Genomic DNA, 22,600 nt, shown 5'->3' on the forward strand with positions numbered 1-22,600 from the left:
TTGTATTTTTATTTTATCTTTGCCTGGTGCTTCCCCCCCCCCCCCCCCCCAGCTGCTCCCCATTTCCTAAAATGCTGCTCTTCCCTTAGGGAAAAATGCAGTGATTTATTGGTAAAGTTGTATCTGTTCCTAACGTGAAGACTGAATAATGGTAATGTTTTGACATCTTGTAATGTTTTTCTTCATCTATAGAATGTGTAGGCAGCAGCTCTGCACTTAAAAATTATATGCGTTTTCTTACAAAGAAAAGCAGTTTCATTAAATGATACTCATCTAAAAATACTGTCTGAAAACTAAATTAGCGTCTCTAAGGGCTTCATGGATATACGTTCAGTTAGCTCAGTAGTCAGCAACCTTCACTGGCACATGGGCTACAATACTGAGTAAGGAACATGCTGCAGGTACCAAACATCCTTTGTTCCCTCTATCAACCTCAGTTTCAACTTTTGAATTTTCTGTGTCCACAAGCAATATCAAAACCACAGATCAGGGACCACTGGATTAAAGGAACAAATTGTTTCTATTAGCACTTCCATTTTTCTTCTTTGTAATATTACAGTTTTGGAACTGGCAGACAAGCCTGGGTCCCCTTTGGAGTTGATGGCTATTTTCTCACAAGCTGGGTAGTACTTGGTGAAATACTTTTCTTCAGTGTATGTGATGTAACTTCCTCTGGACGACCTGTTTTGCAGCGGCTGTCCTCCTGAGATGCTGCATAACTATTGAACAGACTACTGCACAAACGTCTTGTTTAAAACTACTAATTATTCAAAGTATACATTTCTTAAAATGTCCCTTTCACCCATTTTGAGGTTCTGTTTGAAAATGAGACAAAGAATTCACATCCAAAATATTTGCTGTTCACCTCAATCCTAGGGGGAAAAAAAATCAGTCTTCCTACTGTTCTTGCTAGAGTCAAAGCTTAATAGAGGAAAGACTGACTGGTAATTCTTCTAACATTAGAAAATTCTATTAAATTTGAGCTCATGCATAAATTAGAAAGCAAAAACCCCCCCACAAAATTGGTGTGAAGTTCCAATCAGGAAGCAGTAGCTGATGTAATATGATCATAGTTAACTCTATAACAACTTGATGATAGGAGCATTCTAGGCTTTATTCATATTTGGATAGCACCTACAGTTTGGTAGATGCTTACTGCTGAATTATGGTAGGATAGATTTGTAAAATTGTTCCTCTCTTCCATAGTGTATTTGTTGAGATTATATCTCATACCTTGACTATAGTTTACTGCCTCTAGGACACTCCATGCGGCTCCCTCCCTGCCTTGCCACGCAAACCCACACTCCTACCCCTGCCTTTAAGGCAGTGGTTCTTAACCATTTTTGTACCAGGACCCATTTGTAAACATAGATGGTCAGTCCCAACCCAGTGCCCTTCACTCCAAACCTGCAGCCCCCTGTACCCAGCCCCCCCAGTATGTGGGGCAGGGGGTGGGTGTGCTGGGCTGGGGGTGTTTGAGGTGTGTGGGGGGTCCCAAGCAGCCCCTCGCAGGCTGGAACTCTGCCAACCTGCAAGGAAAAACCCACGATTTCCCAGGTTTTTCTCCTTTAAAGGAGAATCCATTTTTAAGCTTTATTCATAAACCTTGCATATATTCTTGTAACCCACATTTGGGTTGCAACCCATGGGTTGAGAAATGCTGCTTTAGGGGAACTGGCAAATTCTCCAAAGCGCTTCTGCCTGTGGATCCACGACAATACTTTTTCAGGGGTCGGCAACGTTTCTGGGCACAGAAACACCCGCAGTCTCAACTTATAAGATGTTGGTGTGCCAGGGGCAGATGGTAGGAGAGCTGAGAGGGGCCTGATCCTTGTTGTGGCAGTGCAGCCCCGGCCACTTCCCTGCCTTTTGCCCCGACGCGTACATGCCAAGCAAAATGCCTATGCATCCCACACTGCCTACCCCTGCTTTATGTAGCTACTTTGGGAGCTACAAAACACCAGTGTCAAATCATTACTGACACATTTTTTTTCACACGCTGAGTCATTTGGTGCAGATCACTACACCCTCAGAAACATCTGACAGCTCATACTGTGATTACAGCAGTGAGACGGGGAATGTGAACCTTTCAGAGATCTTCAGTGTTCGGTATTGAAGTTGATCCGTGAGGCTGACATATTTCATTTTCTGTATGTGAATTGTTCTATTCCTTATTCATCATGCATTTTAAATATATTTGTAACACCTGCATACAGCTTTATCGTAGGCACTTTTTATATAGTTAGGTTTAAGGGATGAATATTTCATTTGTTAGGAGCACAGAGTTGTCTTTATTATGTCCAATAAAACCTCAACCACACAGGGGGAAAAAAAAAAAGTGCAACGTTAAAATTTTTCCTTCATGCCTAACCTCATGAGTCTGTAGCACAGTGGTTCTCAACCTTGTTAGACTAGGGGCATCACTTGTTAGACTTAGGTCATTCCTCATTGGACTTTGCAATCCCTTGGAAAATGCCAGCTCTTAGCTTTTGCTCATTTTTTGACTGCAGAAAAATACTCGAGCAATGTTGCTGCTTCAGGGAACTCAGACCATGACAGAGCAGAATGTTTTTGACACTCTGGATTCCTATTTGAAATCCCTGGGTTTATCTTGTGAATCGAGTTTGCATACCTAACAGTGCTAACATTGTGTGACACCCTGTGGCACCCTTGAAGGGATTTCAAGGCACCCCAGGATACTGTGGCACCTGGTTGACAGTCACTAACTAGCACTTTTCCTATTGCTTGTGGGGAAGTTAAGTTTCTCTCTGGAACGTCATAGTGTGTGCTGTGTTCTGATGCTGGTGGCCACAAGATGTTTTTCTCTTTGACCAGTGTTGAAATTCCAGTTCTAAGGGAAAACCTGCTGTATTTTGATGTTTGTTGTCTAGCTTATAGCGTTGCAGTTGATGAGACTTGCATGTGAAGCTTATGAATAATTATTTTAAAAAGCAAATGGATGCAATTAATAACCGTTTAATAAGAGGGCAAGCTTATGAAAAAGGCATCGGTGTAAGGGCTTTCTTAGACATTAATTTTTGGCTGCTTCTGGAGCTCTTAACCCCTGGATTGTCCACACATGAACACCTAAAACTAGTTTAAGCATACTTTAGGCAGCTTAAAATTATGCCACTCAAAGGCAGGGTTATCTCTGATCCATGTTACCCAGCTCTTGTTCTGTTAATGCATGGCCACTCCCTGCAAATAAGGCACCCAAGTTACAGTCCTCTAGCATCCCAGGATGCAGCGGCTCCTCCACCACCCTTCTGTTCTGTTTAGGTAAACTTTCCATCCTTGACTCTAATGTCTAGAGGACAATTCTGGCACCAAGCCCAACTCGCCCTGCCAGCCCCAGGGGTGCAGCCCCATGCAAACAGCCTACAGAGCACATGGCAGCTAATTAGGTCACAGGGCACGGATGGTTCCAGGAGTGGAGCCTAGGGGACCAGGTGGGGGGGGCGTGATAGTGCCCCCATGAGCTGGGGCTTCCTTTGTAGGGCAGGGGCAGTAGCTCCCTCAAAAGTGCCTTCCCTCACTGCTCCCACCTCCCAGCCACACCAAGGAAGCACAGTCAGCACCCCCACACCCCAATTCCAAATTTATTAAAACATGAGACCTTCTTTAATCTTCTTCCTCCTTGTTTCATTTTAAATTCTCTCTCTTAACTTCTCTTTATTTTATCCTTCATTGGCTGACTTCCTTCATTTGACCACCCTTCCACCATCCCCATTTTCTTTCCGCCTCCCATTTCATTACCCACCCCCATCCCATTAACTCTCTGCCTCCCAGCGTCATGTCACATTCCCCCACTCTCTCCCCCCACAACCTAGAGCAGGGATGGAAGTCTGTCCTGGCGCACCAGCCCTGTAGTGGTAATTCACAGATATAGCTACTAGTCAGGCCTCTGCTTGCCATCCCTCTAGTGACAAGGCGCTGCTGTGCAGGTGGAGTTCAGTCAAAGATTTTTAGCTTTAAGGTGTGACTGCTCCAAATGGATCAACATTTGAGCAGCTCAAAATGCAACATGTAACAAGGCCCTAAGTGAGATGTGTTAAAAAGGCGGTGTCTACCTTACAAATGTAGGCTGTACTTCTGTAACCAGTCCCACCCACTTTCATCTGCACCAGCTTAGGTCTTTAACTTGGGGGCAGCATTGCTTTCCTACCAGTTACCAGCTTACTGTATGATACATGGAGTCAACAGCTAACTGCTTAGAAGTTGTAATGAAGACACATGCATGGTGTCAGTCTGTCGATGTTGCCAGCCTCCAGTTCTCAAACATCATTGGTCAGATGCCTCCAAATTATGGTTGGCTTTAAAATGATGAGAAAATTGTATGTTTCTGAAATTGAATTCTGGTCCTTTGCATTCTGTTTTTGTACCTCAGGATCAAGTTATTGTACATTTTCTTATGCATCTACAGAATCATGCAGTCTCTAGAAATTAACTTTTAAATTAAAGCTGAGATGATCACTCTTCAGATGATCCCAGGAGCTAGAGCTTAAAGAAATGCACCAGATATCACAAGACTTGGGATAATATTCTGAGATTTGGCATACCTAATATATGTCTGTTTCTAGAGATGGTTGGAATTGCACATTTCTATACTACAGGAGATCCTGATTTTTTTTCAAAATTTTAATTTCAGAAGTATGGAAGTACTCCCATATAAATGTTTTGCTTGACGAAACACTCCACCTTTTTTCTAACCCTGTGATTCTCTACAAGGTTTGATGGAGAGGAGATTCTTTTAAGGCCGCAAACAGCTACATACAAATGACAGTATAAACGCAGAATTTTAAAATTTGGTATCCATAGCGTCAAAAATATGTTTGACCTGTTGTGGTCATATTGAGTTGATTACCACACAAGAATGTTTCTATTATTTTTTGATAGTCCAAAAAAAAAAGTCAAAGCTGAGAGCTGGGGTGCCTTGAGTCTAATGAGGTTGAGAACCACTGGTCTAACCTTGTGGAAATGGAGCAGTCTGAATTAGTTTTGTCGTGAATTACAACAAGACTGTCCATTCTCCTAAAACATTTTCTTTGGAAAACACTGATTCAATTAAAAGCTTTTCAGGTGGAAATTTTTCTACTACCTCTAATTTTGTATTAGTTGGGAGGAGGTAGTATTCAAGAGTGTTTTAAGGTATGATTGCTTGTAATCTTCTTGCTCTGTGCTTTAAGCTGCTGCTGCTGTTCTGTAGATGTCACTGTAGCAGTTTAGTGGTTTTCCAAACCTCCTGTTTCCATTTTAAGATATTCCAGGCACTTATGCAATCTCTGTATCAAGTTACAGTCATAATTAAGGTCTTTTAATGGAAGGAAAATAATATGGTGGTTTCAAGAGATCCAGTGAACTAAGAGAAGTGCATTAGGAAAGAGTCATGAAGGGACAAGATGAATCACGAAGAGAAGCTTTCTTTGAGAAGCTGCTCCAGAACAGGTGTCTTTAAATATTTCTGAGTTTAAAAAAAGCATTTCTTTTTTTTAATTACACTCAGGCAGAATTCTGAAAAGGTGCTTTTTGAGGAGTTTCTGCTTCAGTAAATATTTGTACAGAGATGGATTAGAAAGCCTAGAGTCACATTTTCAAAGGGAGCTTGTTCAGAAAGTTGGAGGGCCCCTTTCAATCTCCCGGGTCCAAGAGAAGCATACTTGACCACATGCTATAATCAGGTTTGACTTCGGTCACTTTGGGAAGGAGGCTTGCTGCTACCCTGTGGATTAAAACCCCTAAATACTGCGAGTTGTCATCAGTTCCAGTGGTTGCCATGCTGCCCCTTGTGTGCCTCATATCAGCATTATGCCGCAGCTTTTGCCTCATTCTAGTGCTTCTGGGTCTGGAGCAGTTGCAGAATTAAGGTTTATATCTGCTGCTACTTGCTGCTGTACAGCTACAGCCTGTTGTTGGGAGAGTAGGCAAAGAACCACTTCCATGCTAGGGCCCTTCCGGGGTTGGTTTGCAGCTGCTAGTTCTGTCATGCCTAGAACATCTCTCACTTCTGTTACCACTAATGAAGATGGGTGCTGTCCCATCCCCCTCTCCCCGCACACAGACAAAGCAACCATTTAAGAGTTTTGTTTTGTTCTGTTTTTTAGTTTTTTTGTTTTTTTTTTTAAACTGATCCAGCACTAACTGTTTTCTCTCTTGTCTGTATAGCCTGTTCTTTCAGGGTCTAATGGCAACATTTCCCTTTTTCCTCTCCCAAAGTCCAGTCTTCCATCCAGCTCACTGGGTAGCAAAGGGAGTGCCTAGCCTTCTAGCTTACAGATTCTACCTTTAGGGAGCAAAATTTGGCACAGTCTGGTTACTTCCAGTTCAACCTGCCATGTTTGTGCAGTACCTGGCAGCATCATGGTTGATCTTCTCAGTGGCTGCTGCTGAGTTTAGGACTGATTTTTAAATTTACAATCAAGTGTCATTTCTGGGGGCCCTTAGGAACAGTGGGGTGGGGCCAGGGAATTCTGAACCATCCTAGAGAATTAGGGACAGTGATATGCTTCACTCTAGCTGCTTCTCCCTTTCCCAGTAATCCAACACTTTCTCTTCAGTGCCTGTAATACTTGCAGTTTTTCTCCCAAGGAAGTTCTGTCTGGTGACGGTAGCAACTTCTGGTGCTGCTGCTAAGGACAATAACTACCTCCCCATTGTAAGCCTCTGTCTATCTGGCAGGTGCCTCCATCTGCATGGGATGCAGCATCTTGTTACTTATACTTTACAACTGTCACTGGTCAGCCAATTAGGCATATCTAGGGAAGGAGCTGCTGTGTCCCATAGCCCTTTAATATCTGTTGTGGGCAAGATACTTGAACTCTGCCCGCAGTTTAATCACAAATGATGGCATTAAGACTCTTAATTTCCTCATTTGTGGACACAAGCAAGTTACTAAACATCCACAGTCTATTGTTGCAAGTTATTGGACCCTTAAGGACTTTGTACTTCAGAAGCACAAACTCTTCTGATTTGATTGGCTGTCATGGTTCCCCTCCTTTACCTGTTGCAGGTTAGGGTGTTATGTCTGTGTTGTGTCAAGGTTGCAGGTAATCTTACATAAATCTTAGGTTATGGATTACATAGAACAGTGGTTACCAACCAGTGGGTTTCGATCCACTGGTAGACCTCGGAGCCTCTTGGAGTCGGGGTGGGTGGGGGGCTGAGTGCCCACGTGCATGCACATGCACGCCCCAGTCCAGCATGTCAGTCCATGGGGGAGGGAAGGGGTAGAGGCTAAATCAAGGCCCCCAAGGTGACGGACAGTGACGCAGAGGCAGGAGCAGGGGTAATTTGAGTGGGGCCCTGGCGGGGTGGGACTTACCTGCTGGGGAGGTGCACCCCCAAATAATTTTTTCTCCCTCTGCCTCTATCTACCCCCCTCTTCCCTCCCCACAAACTTACCTGCTGGCTGATTGCAGGGGGGGGTGGGAAACCAGTGGCTCATGGTAGATCTTGGGTTGCTTTTTAAATGCCAAAGTTGACCTCCTACTTAAAGGTTGGAAACCACTGATATAGAATGTCTTAAATAGGGATGATCCTGCCTCAGGCAAAAGGTTGGACTAGGTGACCTCTGGAGGCCCCTTCCAGCCCTGCTGTTCTATGACTTTATGATGTGAGCTGAAGAAGTACTGCCATTAACTGATGTGGTCAGGCTTCCGTTCCTTGTGGGACAGTGATAGGAAGGTGGTGTTAACCTCAAATGCACAAAACATGATATACGACCTTATAGAAAGCAATGGCATGTAGGCACCGTTGGCAGTTTATTACATTTGTATGACTTTCAACACAGTATAAATATACTAAAAGGAGGGTTTGACCCTATTTAGAGCCATTCTCATGTAACACATTTGGAAAATATAAGGGCAGTCGACCTCTTGGAGGCAATACGGTTTTAGGTAATTTGCAGGAGAGGGTAGAGTGCAAGGTGCGATTGAAGATGTGTCCCTGAAACATAGCTGCTATGTGGGTAGTTTGCAGTACTGCTGCATCCTAAAAGCTACACAGTGAATTCATACTTTACCACTCTTACAATCACTGGGATAAACATGGAAGGTTGATGCCATGAATTTCAAACTGAGAAAAGAGATTATACGCTAAAACTTTTAGCTGCCCTTATATCAGACCGACTGAAATAGATTTTCCAGCTTCTGCTAGTGTTATGCTTATTGGCCTTCATTTTCTCCCCAGATTTAAATAAATAGATTTCAAATCACCATTTCTGTAAAGTTTCTTTAAGTAACATTTGCTATTTTATCCCACTGGTTTTCCAGAACTGTATGTGCTAGCATTTAACCAGGTTATAATTCAGCAAAATATTTTTCAAGGGATTCTAATGCTGTTTGTAGATTAGCTCCCAAGGCAAAAGTATTATTTTTTTGTGATGTAAGATTAGCTCTTTTGTTTCTTTAGTAATGCATTTTGATGGCCTCTGTTCAGAGCATGTAAATCTACAAAGAACAAGGCAACACTGTACATATAAAAGTGATTGGAAACTAAATGTCTTAATATCATATTCAAGTTTTAATGCTGCTGCAGCTACTACTAAAGAAATTCCTTTAAGAATAGGAGTTGCAGTATGATTCCTGTACTGAAGAGCTGAGTAAGTTATTTTAAGAAACACATTTCCTCTGCATTATTTTGCATTCCAACCATTCACAGATCTGTGTGTACAAGTGACATTCTTGGGAAGCATGTTCTTATCATTCATGTTGTGTCTGTATCTATGAAAGCAGTGTAATAGCAAACAGTCTGGAACTCGAGCTATATTGAAAGCATCAGAAGATTTTTTTTTCAGCCGGTTTCACCTCTCTTTATTGGATGAGCATTGTAGAACAGCGGTGTCAAACATATGGCCAAGGGCTGGATAGTCTGCTGGACTGCTGGAATTTGGGGATATAGCTAGTGAAGCACCCTTTGCTAGCTACAGAATCCAGGGCACCATTAGACATTTAAGATACGGGTTCCAAGAGTTACTTCCTTGCATCCATAGTTGAATAGCTTTATTTCTAAACTGATTGCTGCTTCTCCTTTTTTTTTAAATTGACTTGAGAGTCTGAATATGTATCCTGGACCCACATTTTAAAAAACTTGTCCCATGGTTTCAGCTTCTGTTATTTTTCATTGATCAACAGCTGCCTTGATAATGGTCTGTTCATTCATATGGGTACTGGAGGTCAGGAATACCTTCAGATTCATAGATTGTAAGGCTGGAAGGGACCTTGGAAAATCATCAGGTCCAGCCCCTGCACCAAGCAGGAAAGACAGCTGGGCTCAGGTGACTCCAGCAAAGTGACCGTCCAGTCTCCTCTTGAAGATTTCCAAGGTAGGCGGTTCCACCACCTCTGGAGGGAACTTATTCCGCAGTCTGGACACCCTAGCTGTGAAGTAGTTTTTCCTGTTGTTGAGCCCAAAACAGTCTTCCAGAAGTTTGTGACCATTACTCCTAGTTTTCCCCAAGGCTACCCTGGTGAACAGCTGTTCACCAAGCCCTTGATGTGCACTCCCCTATTTTGGCAGTAAGCTGCTACCAAGTCCCCTCTCAGCCTTCTTTTTTTCAGGCTGAAGAGTCCCAGATCCCTCAGCCTTTCTTCGTATGGCTTGCTGTGCAAGTCTCTGATCATATGGGGAGCCCTTCTCTCAACTCTCTCAAGCTTTACCACGTCCTTGTTAAAGTGTGGTGCTCAGAACTGGGTGCAGTAGTCCAGCTGCGGTCTCACCAATACCAAGTAGAGTGGGAGAATCACTTCTTTGGTTTTGTTGGAGATGCATTGATTGATGCATGCCAGGGTATAGTTAGCCCTGCTGGCTACAGTGTCACACTGTCAGTTCATGCTCATAATGTGGCCTGTTATTACCCCTGGGGCCCTTTCATTTGTAGTGCTGGTCAGGTTGGGATTGCCAAGCCTGTAGGTGTGCCGGGGATTGTTCATCCCCCAGGTAGAGCACTTTTATGTTTCTCAACATTGAACTTCATCTGGTTCCGGTCTGCCCAACTTGCCAGCCTGTCTAGGTCTGCCTGTATCTGCAGCCTATCTTCAAGAGTGACCACGCTTCCCAATAACTTGATGTCATCCATGAACTTGGCCAGTGAGCTCTTCATCCCCACATCCAAATCACTGATGAAGATGTTGAATAGCACTAGACCAACCACCAACCCCAGCAGGACACCACTGACCACTTCTCGCCAAGAAAACACAGATCCATTCATTAGGACTCTCTGGGTCCCCTCAGCCAGCTTCCTACCCACCTGACTGTCTCGCAGTTAAGCCCACTGTCTTCCAATTTTCTTGCGAGAACATCATGGGATACCGGATCAAAAGCTTTTTTGGAAGTCGAGGTATATAATATCAACCCTCTCTCTCTTATCCAGGTGGCGAGTCACCTGATTATAAAAGGAGATGAAGTTGGTAAGATGAGACCTGCTCGCGATGAAGTCATGCTGGCTGTCATTCAGAATCCTACTTTCTGCAATCCTATTGCACATAGACTCCTCAAGGAATTTTTCCAGGATTTTTCCTGGGATGGAAGTTAGGCTAATTGGTCTATAGTTACTCAGGTCCTCCCTCCTCCCCTTCTTGAAGATAGCACAACATAGGCCCTCTTCCAGTCCTTGGGGATCTCACCAGAGCATCACAAGTTTTGGAAGAGATTCACCAGGGGTTCTGCAATTACTTTGGCCAGCTCCTTCAGCACCCTTGGATGAAGTTTATCCGGTCCTGCTGACTTATACATCCAGTTTCTTTAACTGATCACATAGCACTTGTATGGCTATAGTAGGAAGACGGTCATTTGAACCCTACTCATTCTGTACCCTAGTTGGCGTGATTTTCCCCTTATCCTGCAAGTTCACAGCTATTTTTACTAAGATTTTTTCAAAGGCTGAGAGGACAATAAAATTAAATTGTGAGGTTCTGTTTTCAGTACCTGGACTGATAGCAATACCAGCACAAATGTGTTTTTTCTTAACAAGAAATATTTGCCCTTTTGGTTGGCTGCTATGAATAGTGAAATTACTACTCCACCCTCGGGTTTCTGATTACCAGAATTTAGAGGTGAATATAGATCATCCAATCAGAGCAGCCTGCTATAGTTTATCACTTGTTTTATATATATAATGTGAAAGAAAGTCCTCTCTGTAGTACACAAAAGCTAATACAGAAATGCCAGCAGCATTTTCAGCCTTGAACTACACTGATTTATTCCACTGTATCTCAGTGTTGTGACTTCTAGACTTGCTGAATGTGGATGTGTGTTGCAATGGCCTTCAGATGCTTGTTGCTTAAAATATTGTAATTTTTTGGTCACCGTCATTTTTAATAAGTCATGAGGTTATCATGATACAGAAAATTGAAAAAATGGAAATGGAGTTTTTTGCCAAATTTTGGAATTATTTAGGCATTGTTTCTATGTCCTAAACTGTATTAACTCATGTTAATTCATTGGCAGCCATTGGACTCAAGCTATAGAAGAGGCGTGAGAAGCAGGCAATGCAAAACGGTCCTTGGTATGCCAGTGCAAGTTCAACTGCATTTGTATGTGTAACCTGTTGGAGGGTTTGCCTGTTGTGCATCAGACTCCTCAGCAACTCAAGAAGCTGTGGTGCTACCTGGAAACCTGCCAAAGGCGCAATCCTCCCCATGGTCTCATGAAACTGATGGTTGCCAATGAATAAACATTTCTGTTAATGGACAGTTTAGATGAGGTGGTAGAAATTTCACCAAGGACTGACTGTTTTAAGTTTAGACTGATCATATGTGTAGGTGTGTATAAGATATATATGAAAACAACCCATGAAATATATTTTGTATGTGTGAAGATAGGTAGGTAGAACTGTTATGGTCATATGCATTGCACAGGTGTAGTTAAGGGTTGCCTGGCATTGCTTTTCAGAAGGTCTTATTTTCATGTTTCTTATATAGTTTTGCCACATTTTAATTTTGGGCTTCTGTTTCAGGCTTGTTTTTTTTTCCTTTGATAGGTCCAATAAAAAGGGGTTCTGCCATTTCAAAGGAGGAAATTAGAGAAAAAAATATGTGGTTGTATGCACTGTACAAAAATGATCTTACAACTTTTGGGAGAATTTTTAGTGCTTTAATGCTTTGGATCAACAGCTCAGTTGGCAATCGGATGGGTGATTTAGCAGAAAGGATGTGCCTTTTGCTAATTCTGTTTAAAAAAACAAAAAACAAAAAAAAAAACAAAAAAAAACAAAAAAAACCAACCAGACAAAAAAAACCTGCCCACATTTGACCAAACTATAAATCTTTAAAAAATTGGAATTTGCGCGCACACTTTTAGAGGCTCATGGATCAGTTCAGAAAATCTTCCCAAGAGGCAAGGCAGAAAATGCCAAGTGGTTGGTGAGAGGAGTGGACTTCATAGAGGTACCCAGAGAGAAGATGCAAAGGGAAAAGGGAGGAGGAAGGCAAAACCTGAGTTTCTTAGGACTCTGGAGAGGGGAAGGAAGATAACCCGTGCCCCTAGGCAAAGGAGGTGTGGAAAAAACAATTGGGAAAAGGTGAGGAATAATCAGGAAAAGGCAAAATTATGAAAACCAAAGGAGGATAAGAATGTAAGAAAGAGAATGTAAATTCTGCTGCAGTTGATAGCAGCAAGTGAGAATGGAAGAGAAGTTCTGAGATTTGTCTAGGAAGGTGCTATAAGAGATTAAAGAAGAAAACATTTGTGTTGGAAAGCAGGAGGCTGAATGTAGAATAAGGACTTGAAGTGACAAGTGTAAAGGATTTTTGTGTGCAATATCTTTTTATTGGACCAACTGTGCAGTTGGGAGGGATATAGACAAGATTTCAGGTACCAAGTACCCTTCCTCAGATCTAAGACAGTTACCTCAAGCTGTGTGTTTTTGAGATGGAAGAAACATTGAGTAGCTAACAGACCAGAGAAAAGCAGCAGTAAAGATAATCTGATAAGTGGAAGACTAAGACCATTCAAAAAGGACATGTTCAGTGAGTCTAGAGGGTTTTTTTGAAAAGGGCTGCAGGAAGAGTGCAGACTCCTACTGCTCCCTGATCTGCCTCCGCCTCTGTCGCGTGTCACGGCACCCTGGAAGGGACTTGCAACATGCTGGGGTGCTGTGAGACCCCAGTTGAGAACCACTGGGTTAAACTTTCTGCTTTTGTGGGGAAAAAAAGGAAGGATGGAAAGAAAAGAAAGAAAATACCCCTCCTTTTACCCACTCCCCTCTGCCCTCAAAATAAATAAATAAATCCCTAAACTGTTATTCAGCCATGTGTCATAAATATGTTCTTACTTTTCAAGGAGTCTTTACAAAGTAGAGCTTTTATCACCATCTGCTGGATTAAGTAGATAGTGTATTCTTCCCCTTTAAGGTCACCTGCAGGGACCTTTGGAAAATGTTTGCTTATTGAGAAAATATTTTGCAGGGATTATCTCAAAATATTCCTTAAGCAAACTTATCTTTGGCATTATAACAGACGGACCTGTTTGTAGTTAGAGCATCAATGTGCCAAGCTTTATGAAAGAGGCTTCATTTAAATTTTGGAACTTAATGCTCCCTTAAATATCCCCAGACACATGCTTCAGTTTGCAGGAAACCTGTTTTAGGAATGTACACAGTTTTTGGTATGTTCATTGTGCAGTGTGAGCATGTGTGTGTGTGCATACATGCACTTTGAAAGCCAGAATTGTTAAGGTTTTATTCCCTGCCCCCCCAAAAAAACTTTCAGCTTCCAGACATCATTTTTAATTGACTGACATTGTAAGAAAAGCAAAATTAAAAATGTATATTTAAAATTCAGCATCACAGCATTTATGATTTTTCTGACATCTGTAAACTCAGCAGGTGAATATCTAATTTGTGTGGTTTGAATTAAGTTAAAGGAGACTGTAACAAATCATTAAAAAAGAGATTAGTTATGTGCCACGCATTATTTTGAAAACCTTAAAGTAAAACTCCCATTAAAGCTTGTGTGTGTGCACATATATGCATGTGTGTTGCATGACTAAGGACTTTACACTCAGCAGGCTTTTGCTTATCTGAATAAGCATTGCTTTTTACTCATCATGTAATAGAAGTGAATAAAGAATTTTAATCTTGTGGCTTTATCAGGTCTTGTCATTCCTTTTCTGCTTTTCCATTGAGATTGGTGTTCTGCCCCAAGCAACGGTCTTCTAAGGAAGATGTCTTATTTGCTTCCAGCTCTCTAGCTTTGTGGTGCTAGTTGGAACAACACCTTTGCAGTGCTACTTCCCACCCAAAACAGTTGAACAGTATGGGTGCCTATACACATGCTTTAGCACATTCTAATTAGAATGCATCAGTGCAGACTCAATTCATTAGACTGCTCCAGCATGCCTCATTGTCACGGGTACTCAGTGTCCCTTGTTTCAAAATGGTGGCGGGAGTGCTTTAACTAAAACTCATTGAACAAGCTTTAGTTAAAGCACCCCTGGGGCCATTTTGAAATGTGGGATGTGGAGTACACATCATGCTGCAGTATTTTAATTAGAGCGGCTGTCCAGGGGCTGCTTTAATTAAAATGCCCTCTGTTCACCCCAGAGCACCACCCTATAATTTGTACTGCAGCGTGACTTAGCAATACTTTCTGCATGGCATAGGGAACGACTGCCTTGGTCTGTTGTGATATGGCAGTTGCAATGTCTCAGCTAAAATGGAAGCAATAACTTTGCAATATTAATGTTTGTGCAGTGTTCTGGGATCCTCTGATGGAAACGTGAGGAAACTAGTTTGTGTGGTAACAGTAAAATGTGCCTTTTCCCTTAGAATGGTTGCTTTGCAGTTGATGTGCATTTGAAGGTATAAAAAGGTATAAAAATATATATAGTTGTATGCACTGTACAACTTCTTGTGCTCCTCCTGAAATCCCCATATCCTGGCCTTTGTCAGCTCTTAACAAACATAGCTTGACACTGAGGTTTTGTGTTCTGCATCACTAAATGGTTTTTGTTTTTTCTTCATTCTTTTATAATAGCTACAAGCCCCCAGTGTGAAGGGCTTTGATTTCGCTAAGCAGCACTTGGGCCAGCACAACAAAGATGACATCCTGATCATTCATGAGCCTGCTCCTCTACCAGGGCCTATTAAGGATACTACCCCCTCTGAAAATGGAGATGTGGCAAGCCCTAAGTCAAAGACTTCTAAGCCTTCAAAGACCGTCCGACACAGAGGGAGGTTAGTTCTGCTGAAGAAGAATGCCCTTTTAACTAATGACAGAGGATCCTTGTACTGCACAGGGTAGTTTCAGTGGCAGATCCTCCCTCTGGAATTTGTCTTTGCTAGCAGTACATCAGAGTTTGGATCCAGTTGCTTTCCAGAAGGTGCTCTGGGATTTCCTTTCGTTTTGTTTCTTTAAATTTCCTGCATGTTCAGTTAAATCAGATGTTTTTACCAAGGTGGGGTTGGGCAGAACCACTTCATTACCTGTGAAGCATGTGCTTGATTCATTCAGTTTTGTAATAGCTCCCTGTTAGCAGGGCAGAGGGTGTTAAGAAATCCTTGTAGTATTAATGACAGTTTAGGATTACCATGTTTCCAGTTCCAAAAAAGAGGACACCTGTTGGTGTGGAAGGGTGCCCCTCACTCCTGACCTGCAGTCCCCTGGCACTGCCAGTGCCCTGCATTCACAACCTGCAGCCCCCTGCCCCCCCTAGTGCCCCTTATGTCCAAACCACAGCCCTGTGGCCTTGCTGGTGGCCCTCACAGCCAAACCACAGCATCCAGTCTCTGCTGCTGCCCTTCACTCCTGACCCGCAGACCCCTGGCCCTGCTGGTGCCCCTCACTTGCAACCTGAAGCCCCCCCTTGCCATGTCGGTGCCCCCTTACTCCCAATCTACAGCCCCTATCCCTGCCCCACACGCGCACACGCGCACGCACTGCCTGCCTGCCTGCCTGCCAGCCAGCCAGTCCCCAAGCCCTGGCCCTCCAACCCCCCTTAGACTCCCAAAGCATGGATCACAGGAGCCCAGCACAGATCCCAGCATGGAGGCACTGGGTACCAAGAAAGTCCTAGGTCCTGTGTTTCCACTCAAGGGCCCACTTGGGCTTTCCCCACTTAAAGACACATCCCTGGAGATCCCAGGGAAGGTCTTCATAAACAGGGAACTCCAACTTTTATTGCTTACAAAGAGGCACCCCAAGATTTCCCAGGGCACGTGTCTGTAAGTAAGGAAAGCCAAGCAGGTGCTCCCGAGGCCTGAGGGGCCCAATCCTGCATGGGAATTTTCAGTCTGTGCAGAATCAGGCCCCTCAAGGCTCCAGAACACATGCCCAGGGCACCTGGAGAGTGTGAACAGCTCTAGGTTTGCTGCACTGTCCTGGCAGAGAACAAATAGCTGTCCACTGCAACAAAGTAGCACTATATAACAACATCACTTGTTGTACCACTGATATCATGACAGGATATGGACATCTATTTGTCTTTCCATAGGAATTTTTGTGACAACATAAATATGGCATCAGGTAATGTCTGTCTCTTCCCAAACAGTCCACTATAGCAGCAGCCTTGTGCAAGATTTAGGCTGGCTACAACAATTAAGGACAATAAAAAGTCCTTCTACAGATACGTAGCGAGCAAAAGGAAGGCGCAGAGTAACATAGGGCCCCTGCAGGACAAATCGGGACAGTTGGTGGTTGACGCAAGGAAAAAGGTGGACTTCTTCAGTGAGTTCTTTGCTTCAGTATTCCTAAGTACTGACCAAGACAATTCCCCCACCTTGAGCACAGGCAGATGTTCAAAAGACACCAGACTGCCGAAGGTTAGTGCTGACTTAGTTAAGGAGCACTTGGAGGGGTTGGATGGGTACAAGTCAGCCGGCCCGGATGACCTCCATCCATGGGTGCTCAAGGAATTGGCCAGTGCCATAGGTGAGCTGCTGGCACAGCTGTTTGAACACTCTTGGAGCTCCGGCCAGGTCCCCAAGGATTGGAAAAGGGCCAGTGTGGTGCCCATTTTTAAGACGGGGAGAAGGGATGAGCTGGGTAACTTTAGGCCAGTCAGTCTTACCTCTATCCTTGGGAAAATACTAGAAAAAATCATCAAAGAGCGCATTTGTGAAGGCCCAGCAGGGAAAATGATGCTGAAAGGAAACCAGCACGGGTTTGTCACAGGTAGATCCTGCCTGACAAACCTTGTAGCCTTTTATGACCAGGTCACGCACTGCTTTGACACAGGAGCTGAGGCTGATGTCATCTACCTGGACTTTAGGAAGGCCTTTGAGACAGTTTTGCACCCTGTTCTCATAGGGAAGCCAGCAGGCTGTGGAGTGGACACTTACGCAGTTAGGTGGGTAGCCAAGTGGCTTAGGGACTGCACCCAGAGGGTGGTGGTGGACAGGTTGTTCTCGGCCTGGAATGAGGTGGGCAGCGGGGTCCTGCAGGGTTTGGTCCTTGAACTGGTGTTATTTAATATCTTCATCAGGGATTTGAATGGGGGTGTGGAGAGCACCCTCTCCAAGTTAGCAGATGATACCAAGTTATGGGGCCAAGTTAACACACTGGAGGGCAGGGAACAGATGCAGGCTGACCTGGACAGGTTGGACCAATGGGCAGAACAAAATAGGATGCAGTTCAACAAAGATAAATGCAAGGTACTCCATCTAGGGAGGAGGAATCCCCAGCACACCTATAGGTTGGGAGATGACCTCCTCAGCGGCTGAGAGGGATCTTGGAGTCATAGTTTACTCCAAGATGAACATGAGCTGGCAGTGTAATGAAGCCATCAGCAAGGCCAATCACACCTTGTTGTGCATTTGCAGATGCATGACCAACAGATTGAGGGAGGTGTGATGCTCCCCCTCTATGCAGCATTGGTCAGGCGGCAGTTGGAGTACTGTGTCAGTTCTGGGTGCTGCACTTCAAGAGGGATGCAGAGAATCTGGAGAGGGTCCAGTGGAGGGTCACTCACATGGTTAGTGGTCTCCGTGAAAGACCCTGAGGGGAGGTTGAGGGATCTGGATCTCCTCTTCAGCCTTCACAAGAGATGGCTGAGGGGAGACCTTGTAGCCTCCTATAAGTTTATCAAGGGAGGACAACAGGGATTTGGAGATGCACTATTTACCAGAGCACCCGTAGGAGTAACTGGGAATAATGGGTACAAACTAGTGGAGAGTAGATTCAGGTTAGACATTAGGAAGAATTTTTTTACAGTAAGGGTGGCCAGAATCTGGAATGGGCTTCCAAGAGAGGTAGTACTATCACCTAACCTGGAGGTCTTCAAGAGGAGGCTTGATAGACACATGACTGGGGTCATCTAACCTCGGTCCTCTTTCCTGGCAGGGGAAGGAGGTCGGACACGATGACCCTTTGTGGTCCCTTCCGACTCTACAATCTATGAATCTAAGGCCTTTAGTACATCAGTGTCTCTGATGGAAGCATTTCACTCTCCTGCTCTTGCTCTGCCTGAGTACTAGAGAGTAGGGAAGGGCTTTGCTCCCATCTCCATTTATGTGCCATCACGGTCCTGGCTCAACTGCTTATGCTCCCTCAGAGTCCTGCCTCCTGACCTTCTCTCTTCCCCAGGCAGTCCTGCTTGGAGCCCACTCCCCAGATTCCCACATACTGAGCTTTTCTCATACCTTGTGGGCTTTGTAAGGGGTAAAGCTCGTGTGTCGGGGGGGAGGGGGGGGGATTGCTGACAGGACTAGGAACCACAGAAATTGTTGAAGGAGCCTGGCTGTTCAATTAGCTAATTTGGTATAGCTCAGTTATATTATCCTAAGTAAGAGGTGCCAGTGTTTCATGGATTTCATTTTAAAATTTCAAAGTAGCCGCCGCTGTTGATGAGATCAGAATGTGGGCACATGAGATAAAGTTGTGAACTTCTGGTACCATTTTGCTCTAGTTAGAAGGACTCAGGAATAAGGAACCAGTTTCAAAAAGGGAGATTTTTTTAGTGCTTTCGCTGAAAAAGGTGGCTGAAAAAACATTGAATTTGGACCCTAAATTCAACCATGACAGTGTGGAATAGAGATTGTCCTCTACTTTGCAAATCCCAGCATAGGTTAACTATGAAATTACTCTGAGCACTTTCATGATATGTTGATATGAAGCTGTCAATGAGACATTTAAAACATCCACTTGCTAGAGAAGGGAAAAGCTGAAATGCTATGAAATTGTATGTTAGGGGATTATTCTGTTATTGGTTATACAGTTTTGCAGGTATGTACTGAATAAATCAAACTAATGTCCCAGTAGCTATATACTTCATCTGACTTCAGCACATCAAGTTTCCAATTCAGGCTGGGGCTGTCATGCTTGCATATAGGCATTCCTTCCATACCATGGCACCTACCCTAGTGGAGTCCCAATGCCCACCGAGACCATTGTGTGTATAAATATTTATTTGATAATCTAAATAGAGAAAACAAAGGATAGAAAGGAGAACAAAAGTAGAGGTGAAGTGACCTGGCTGAGGTACTAAAGCAGGTCAGCAGCAGATCTAGGAATAAAATTACAGCCCAGTGCCCTCGGTACTGTTCAAGTCAGAGTACAAAAGGGAATGACATAACTTGGTTTTCATTTCCCAGTTTATGCAGGCTCTTCTAGCTGCAAAAAAGATGCAGTGGGGCAGATTTCACATGCTATATTAATCCTCTTTTTTCCATGAGTATTTTGTATTAGGGTTTGAATAACCAGTATACCAGTTTTTCAGAAAAAGGTTTTGCTGATGTAATGTGATTGCAGGGCTACTATATGCATAGAATATAAGGGAGGATAATTAGCACTGGCCTAGTGCAAGCAGTGGGTTTAACTTTTGATCACTTTGCCTGTCCAGGTAGTACTCGTCTTAGCTGCACTGTCTATGAAAGCTGACTTCTTAGATTCAGACTTTAAAAACTAGGTCAAATAGCCATTAAGGAATAACAGATCTTCTGTCTAGCAAGGTTAGTGGACCTCATATTCTGCTCCTTGAGATTTTTTCCTCAGTGCACAGAAAAACTATTCATATTTGCAAGATAAAATATTTACTATTGCCCTAACTTACCATCTGCCAAAATACAGGCTTTTGCATGAGTCAGATGGTAATGTACTCTATCCTATTATAATTATTACACTTTTTATATTTTATCTTTTGTAGCTGACATATTCTTGCAGTTCAGAGATGGGTGGTGAAGAGCACAGGATTTCCTTAAGCTGCTATATATGTACCTATAATGAATTAGATAAGATTACTTGTGTGAGGAATAATAAATTAATAGATTACTCCTGTAGTGCTAAGCATCCACATAAATGGATACAGTATTGTGCTAAGTGTGATTCAGACACTCAGCACTTGTGGTGGAAAAGAATCCTTGCTGCAGTTCAGCTGCCAAGTTTAAGGAGCTGCAACAAATAGAGGGTCAGAGGAAAGAGGATGAGAGAACAAGAATGCTAAAAAGATTTTTACCTAAACAAGCTGCATGTACAATTTGTAAGCACCAAGATTTTTTGTGTGTTTAATATATTGGATAAACAGTATGTCAGTCATGGTTGGTCCCACATTAATTGGCTATCTAGCCACGTGGACTTGCATTTTCAGTTTGTAGAGTATGAAGTTAACGAGGCCACTGTATCCCCATGTTATTTTTCAAGTTGCAGATTACATTGCTGTCAAAAAACAATCCTATTCATTGCTAATGCTAAGAACTTTCTGCTACATCTAAAACTATGTTTATATGCAGTAAAGACTGCTTATATAGCTGCTTTACTTAATCCTGTCATCAGTCTTGTATGATTGATGTCACAGGGCTGCCATAACCTCATTTTTTATTTTTCACTGTTGACGACACTCTCACAGTAATGAGTGTCTGACTACATTTCAAATGCTGTAATTTGTTTTATATAAGTATACTTTTTTAAAAAAAAGTTAACAAACCTACCAGCCCATGTTCTTAGAGGATGTCTATGTACCTGAGGGCCATATAACTTTAATAAACTCATGTTTACCCTTTCATTCATTTTTACTTGTTTTTTTGTGGCTACAGAGTTTCACCATCAGATGCTGACTCCACAGCAAGTGAACAGTCCAGTGGGAGGGAGACAGGAGAAGAAATTGTAAGACCATCGGCCCCTGTCAATGAAGTCAAAGCACGCAGAGCTCTGAAGAATGGTTTGTTACAGTTTTGCCTTTGTCTGCTGCAGCAATGTTTTAGTAGGGCACACATGAGATGCATTTTAGTACCATTGATTTTTTTGATTTTTTTTTTTTAAGTCGCTTTTAACCATTGGGGTTTTTTGCTTTGCATCGCTATAACTTTTTTCACTTCCTATGGGTGTATTTCTCTCTTTATATGTTGCAGTGGGAAGATCTACGAATGTTTTGTATTCAGGCATACCCTCTGCTCTGGGTAGTATAACATCATTAGACTTTTCCTTCTTCCCTCTGGCAAATATATTTCCAATCACAGGTCATTGTGACTATTGGTAGCGATCTTGCAGAAAGTTATAGAGTCATAGAAATCACAGCAGGACTTGATACAGTGTCTTTAACTGTGACTTTGAAATGGGGAGATTAAAGGTAAACTAGCAAAGTAAGACTTTAAAAACAGTGTGGTGCTTATACAAGATGTATTTTAGAAACCAAGATGCCTCAGTGTTGTAATCGAGAAGACTACAAATACAATTTTAAGACATACATTGAACTGTTTTGGAGGAATCCACATTTAGGCCAGTTAAAATGTTCTGACTAACCAGAGAAATTGTATGATATACTTTACTTTCTTCATGGAATGCTGGTAAGACTTGCTGGCATCTTATGGAAGACATTGTAAAATACTCTGCTTCCTCACCACCAACCATATTGTTATTCCTTTCCCCATTTGAAAATGTAATATCAAGTGTGCATGCAGGCAGACAGTTTTCTTGTATCCCACGTTTCCTGGCTTCAGTCAGATCCTCAGCTTATACAAGTCAGAGTAGTTCTGTTGCAGGAGCGGGCAAAATATGGCCCACGGGCCAGATTTGACCCACCAGGCCATTCTATCCAGCCCATAGGGCCCCTAAAAAATGTAGAAAGTTAATTATTATCGGACCCTGGCTGCCTGTCAAAGATGAAAAGGCACCAGCGGCCGTAGGATCCAGGGGGAGCTGGTGGAAGGACTCGGGGCCCAGCAGCTGCAACCACTTGCCCACCCACTTGCTGTTGCCATTTCCCCACTCTCCTGCCTGCTTCTGCCGCTTCTCCCCACCCCCCACCCACCTGACAGAGTTGCTCTGGCACTACATGGTTTCTGGCTGCATCACCAGACCACAGGACTCAGCAGGAGCTGGCTTGATCCCCACGATTCTCAGCTATCTCCATGCAGTGCCAGCCGTGCCGTGCCGGACCAGCTCCTGCTGCATCCTACCATCTTGGCTGTGCAGCTGGGATGTGGTGGTGGAGGGAGTGGGGAGCAGTGGCGAGTGGGAGCATAGGACCTGCGCTGGTGCCCCAGGAGCAGCAGGAGCATGGAGCCTGGACTTGGAGGAGCGCTGGCGGGGGCTTTGCCTGCTCTGGTGGGGGTTGTGGGCAATGAGGGAAGGAGTGTGTGTGTGTGTTCATGTTCTTAGAGTGAGTCCCACATGTACACCTCACCATACACATACCCACACCCCCTCCTCATACTGCCATACATACATATCCCAGC

At 43.5% G+C, this 22,600-nt stretch overlaps 1 protein-coding gene across 6 annotated transcripts in view; it reads left to right on the top strand.

Annotated features, from left to right (window-relative positions):
* KIAA1549 (KIAA1549 ortholog) overlaps positions 1-22,600 on the top strand; it is a 283,671-nt gene that overhangs the window by 213,327 nt on the left and 47,744 nt on the right. For all 6 annotated transcript variants that reach the window (XM_019515386.1, XM_019515387.1, XM_019515389.1 and 3 more), the window contains exons 12-13: positions 14,970-15,169; positions 20,960-21,084. In XM_019515386.1, coding sequence (XP_019370931.1) covers positions 14,970-15,169; positions 20,960-21,084 — 325 coding nt within the window. The remainder of the gene's footprint in view (positions 1-14,969; positions 15,170-20,959; positions 21,085-22,600) is intronic.

Source organism: Gavialis gangeticus, unplaced genomic scaffold (assembly GCF_001723915.1).
Source record: "Gavialis gangeticus isolate Ggan-Ray unplaced genomic scaffold, GavGan_comp1, whole genome shotgun sequence".
In the NCBI taxonomy this organism is placed as follows: domain Eukaryota; kingdom Metazoa; phylum Chordata; order Crocodylia; family Gavialidae; genus Gavialis; species Gavialis gangeticus.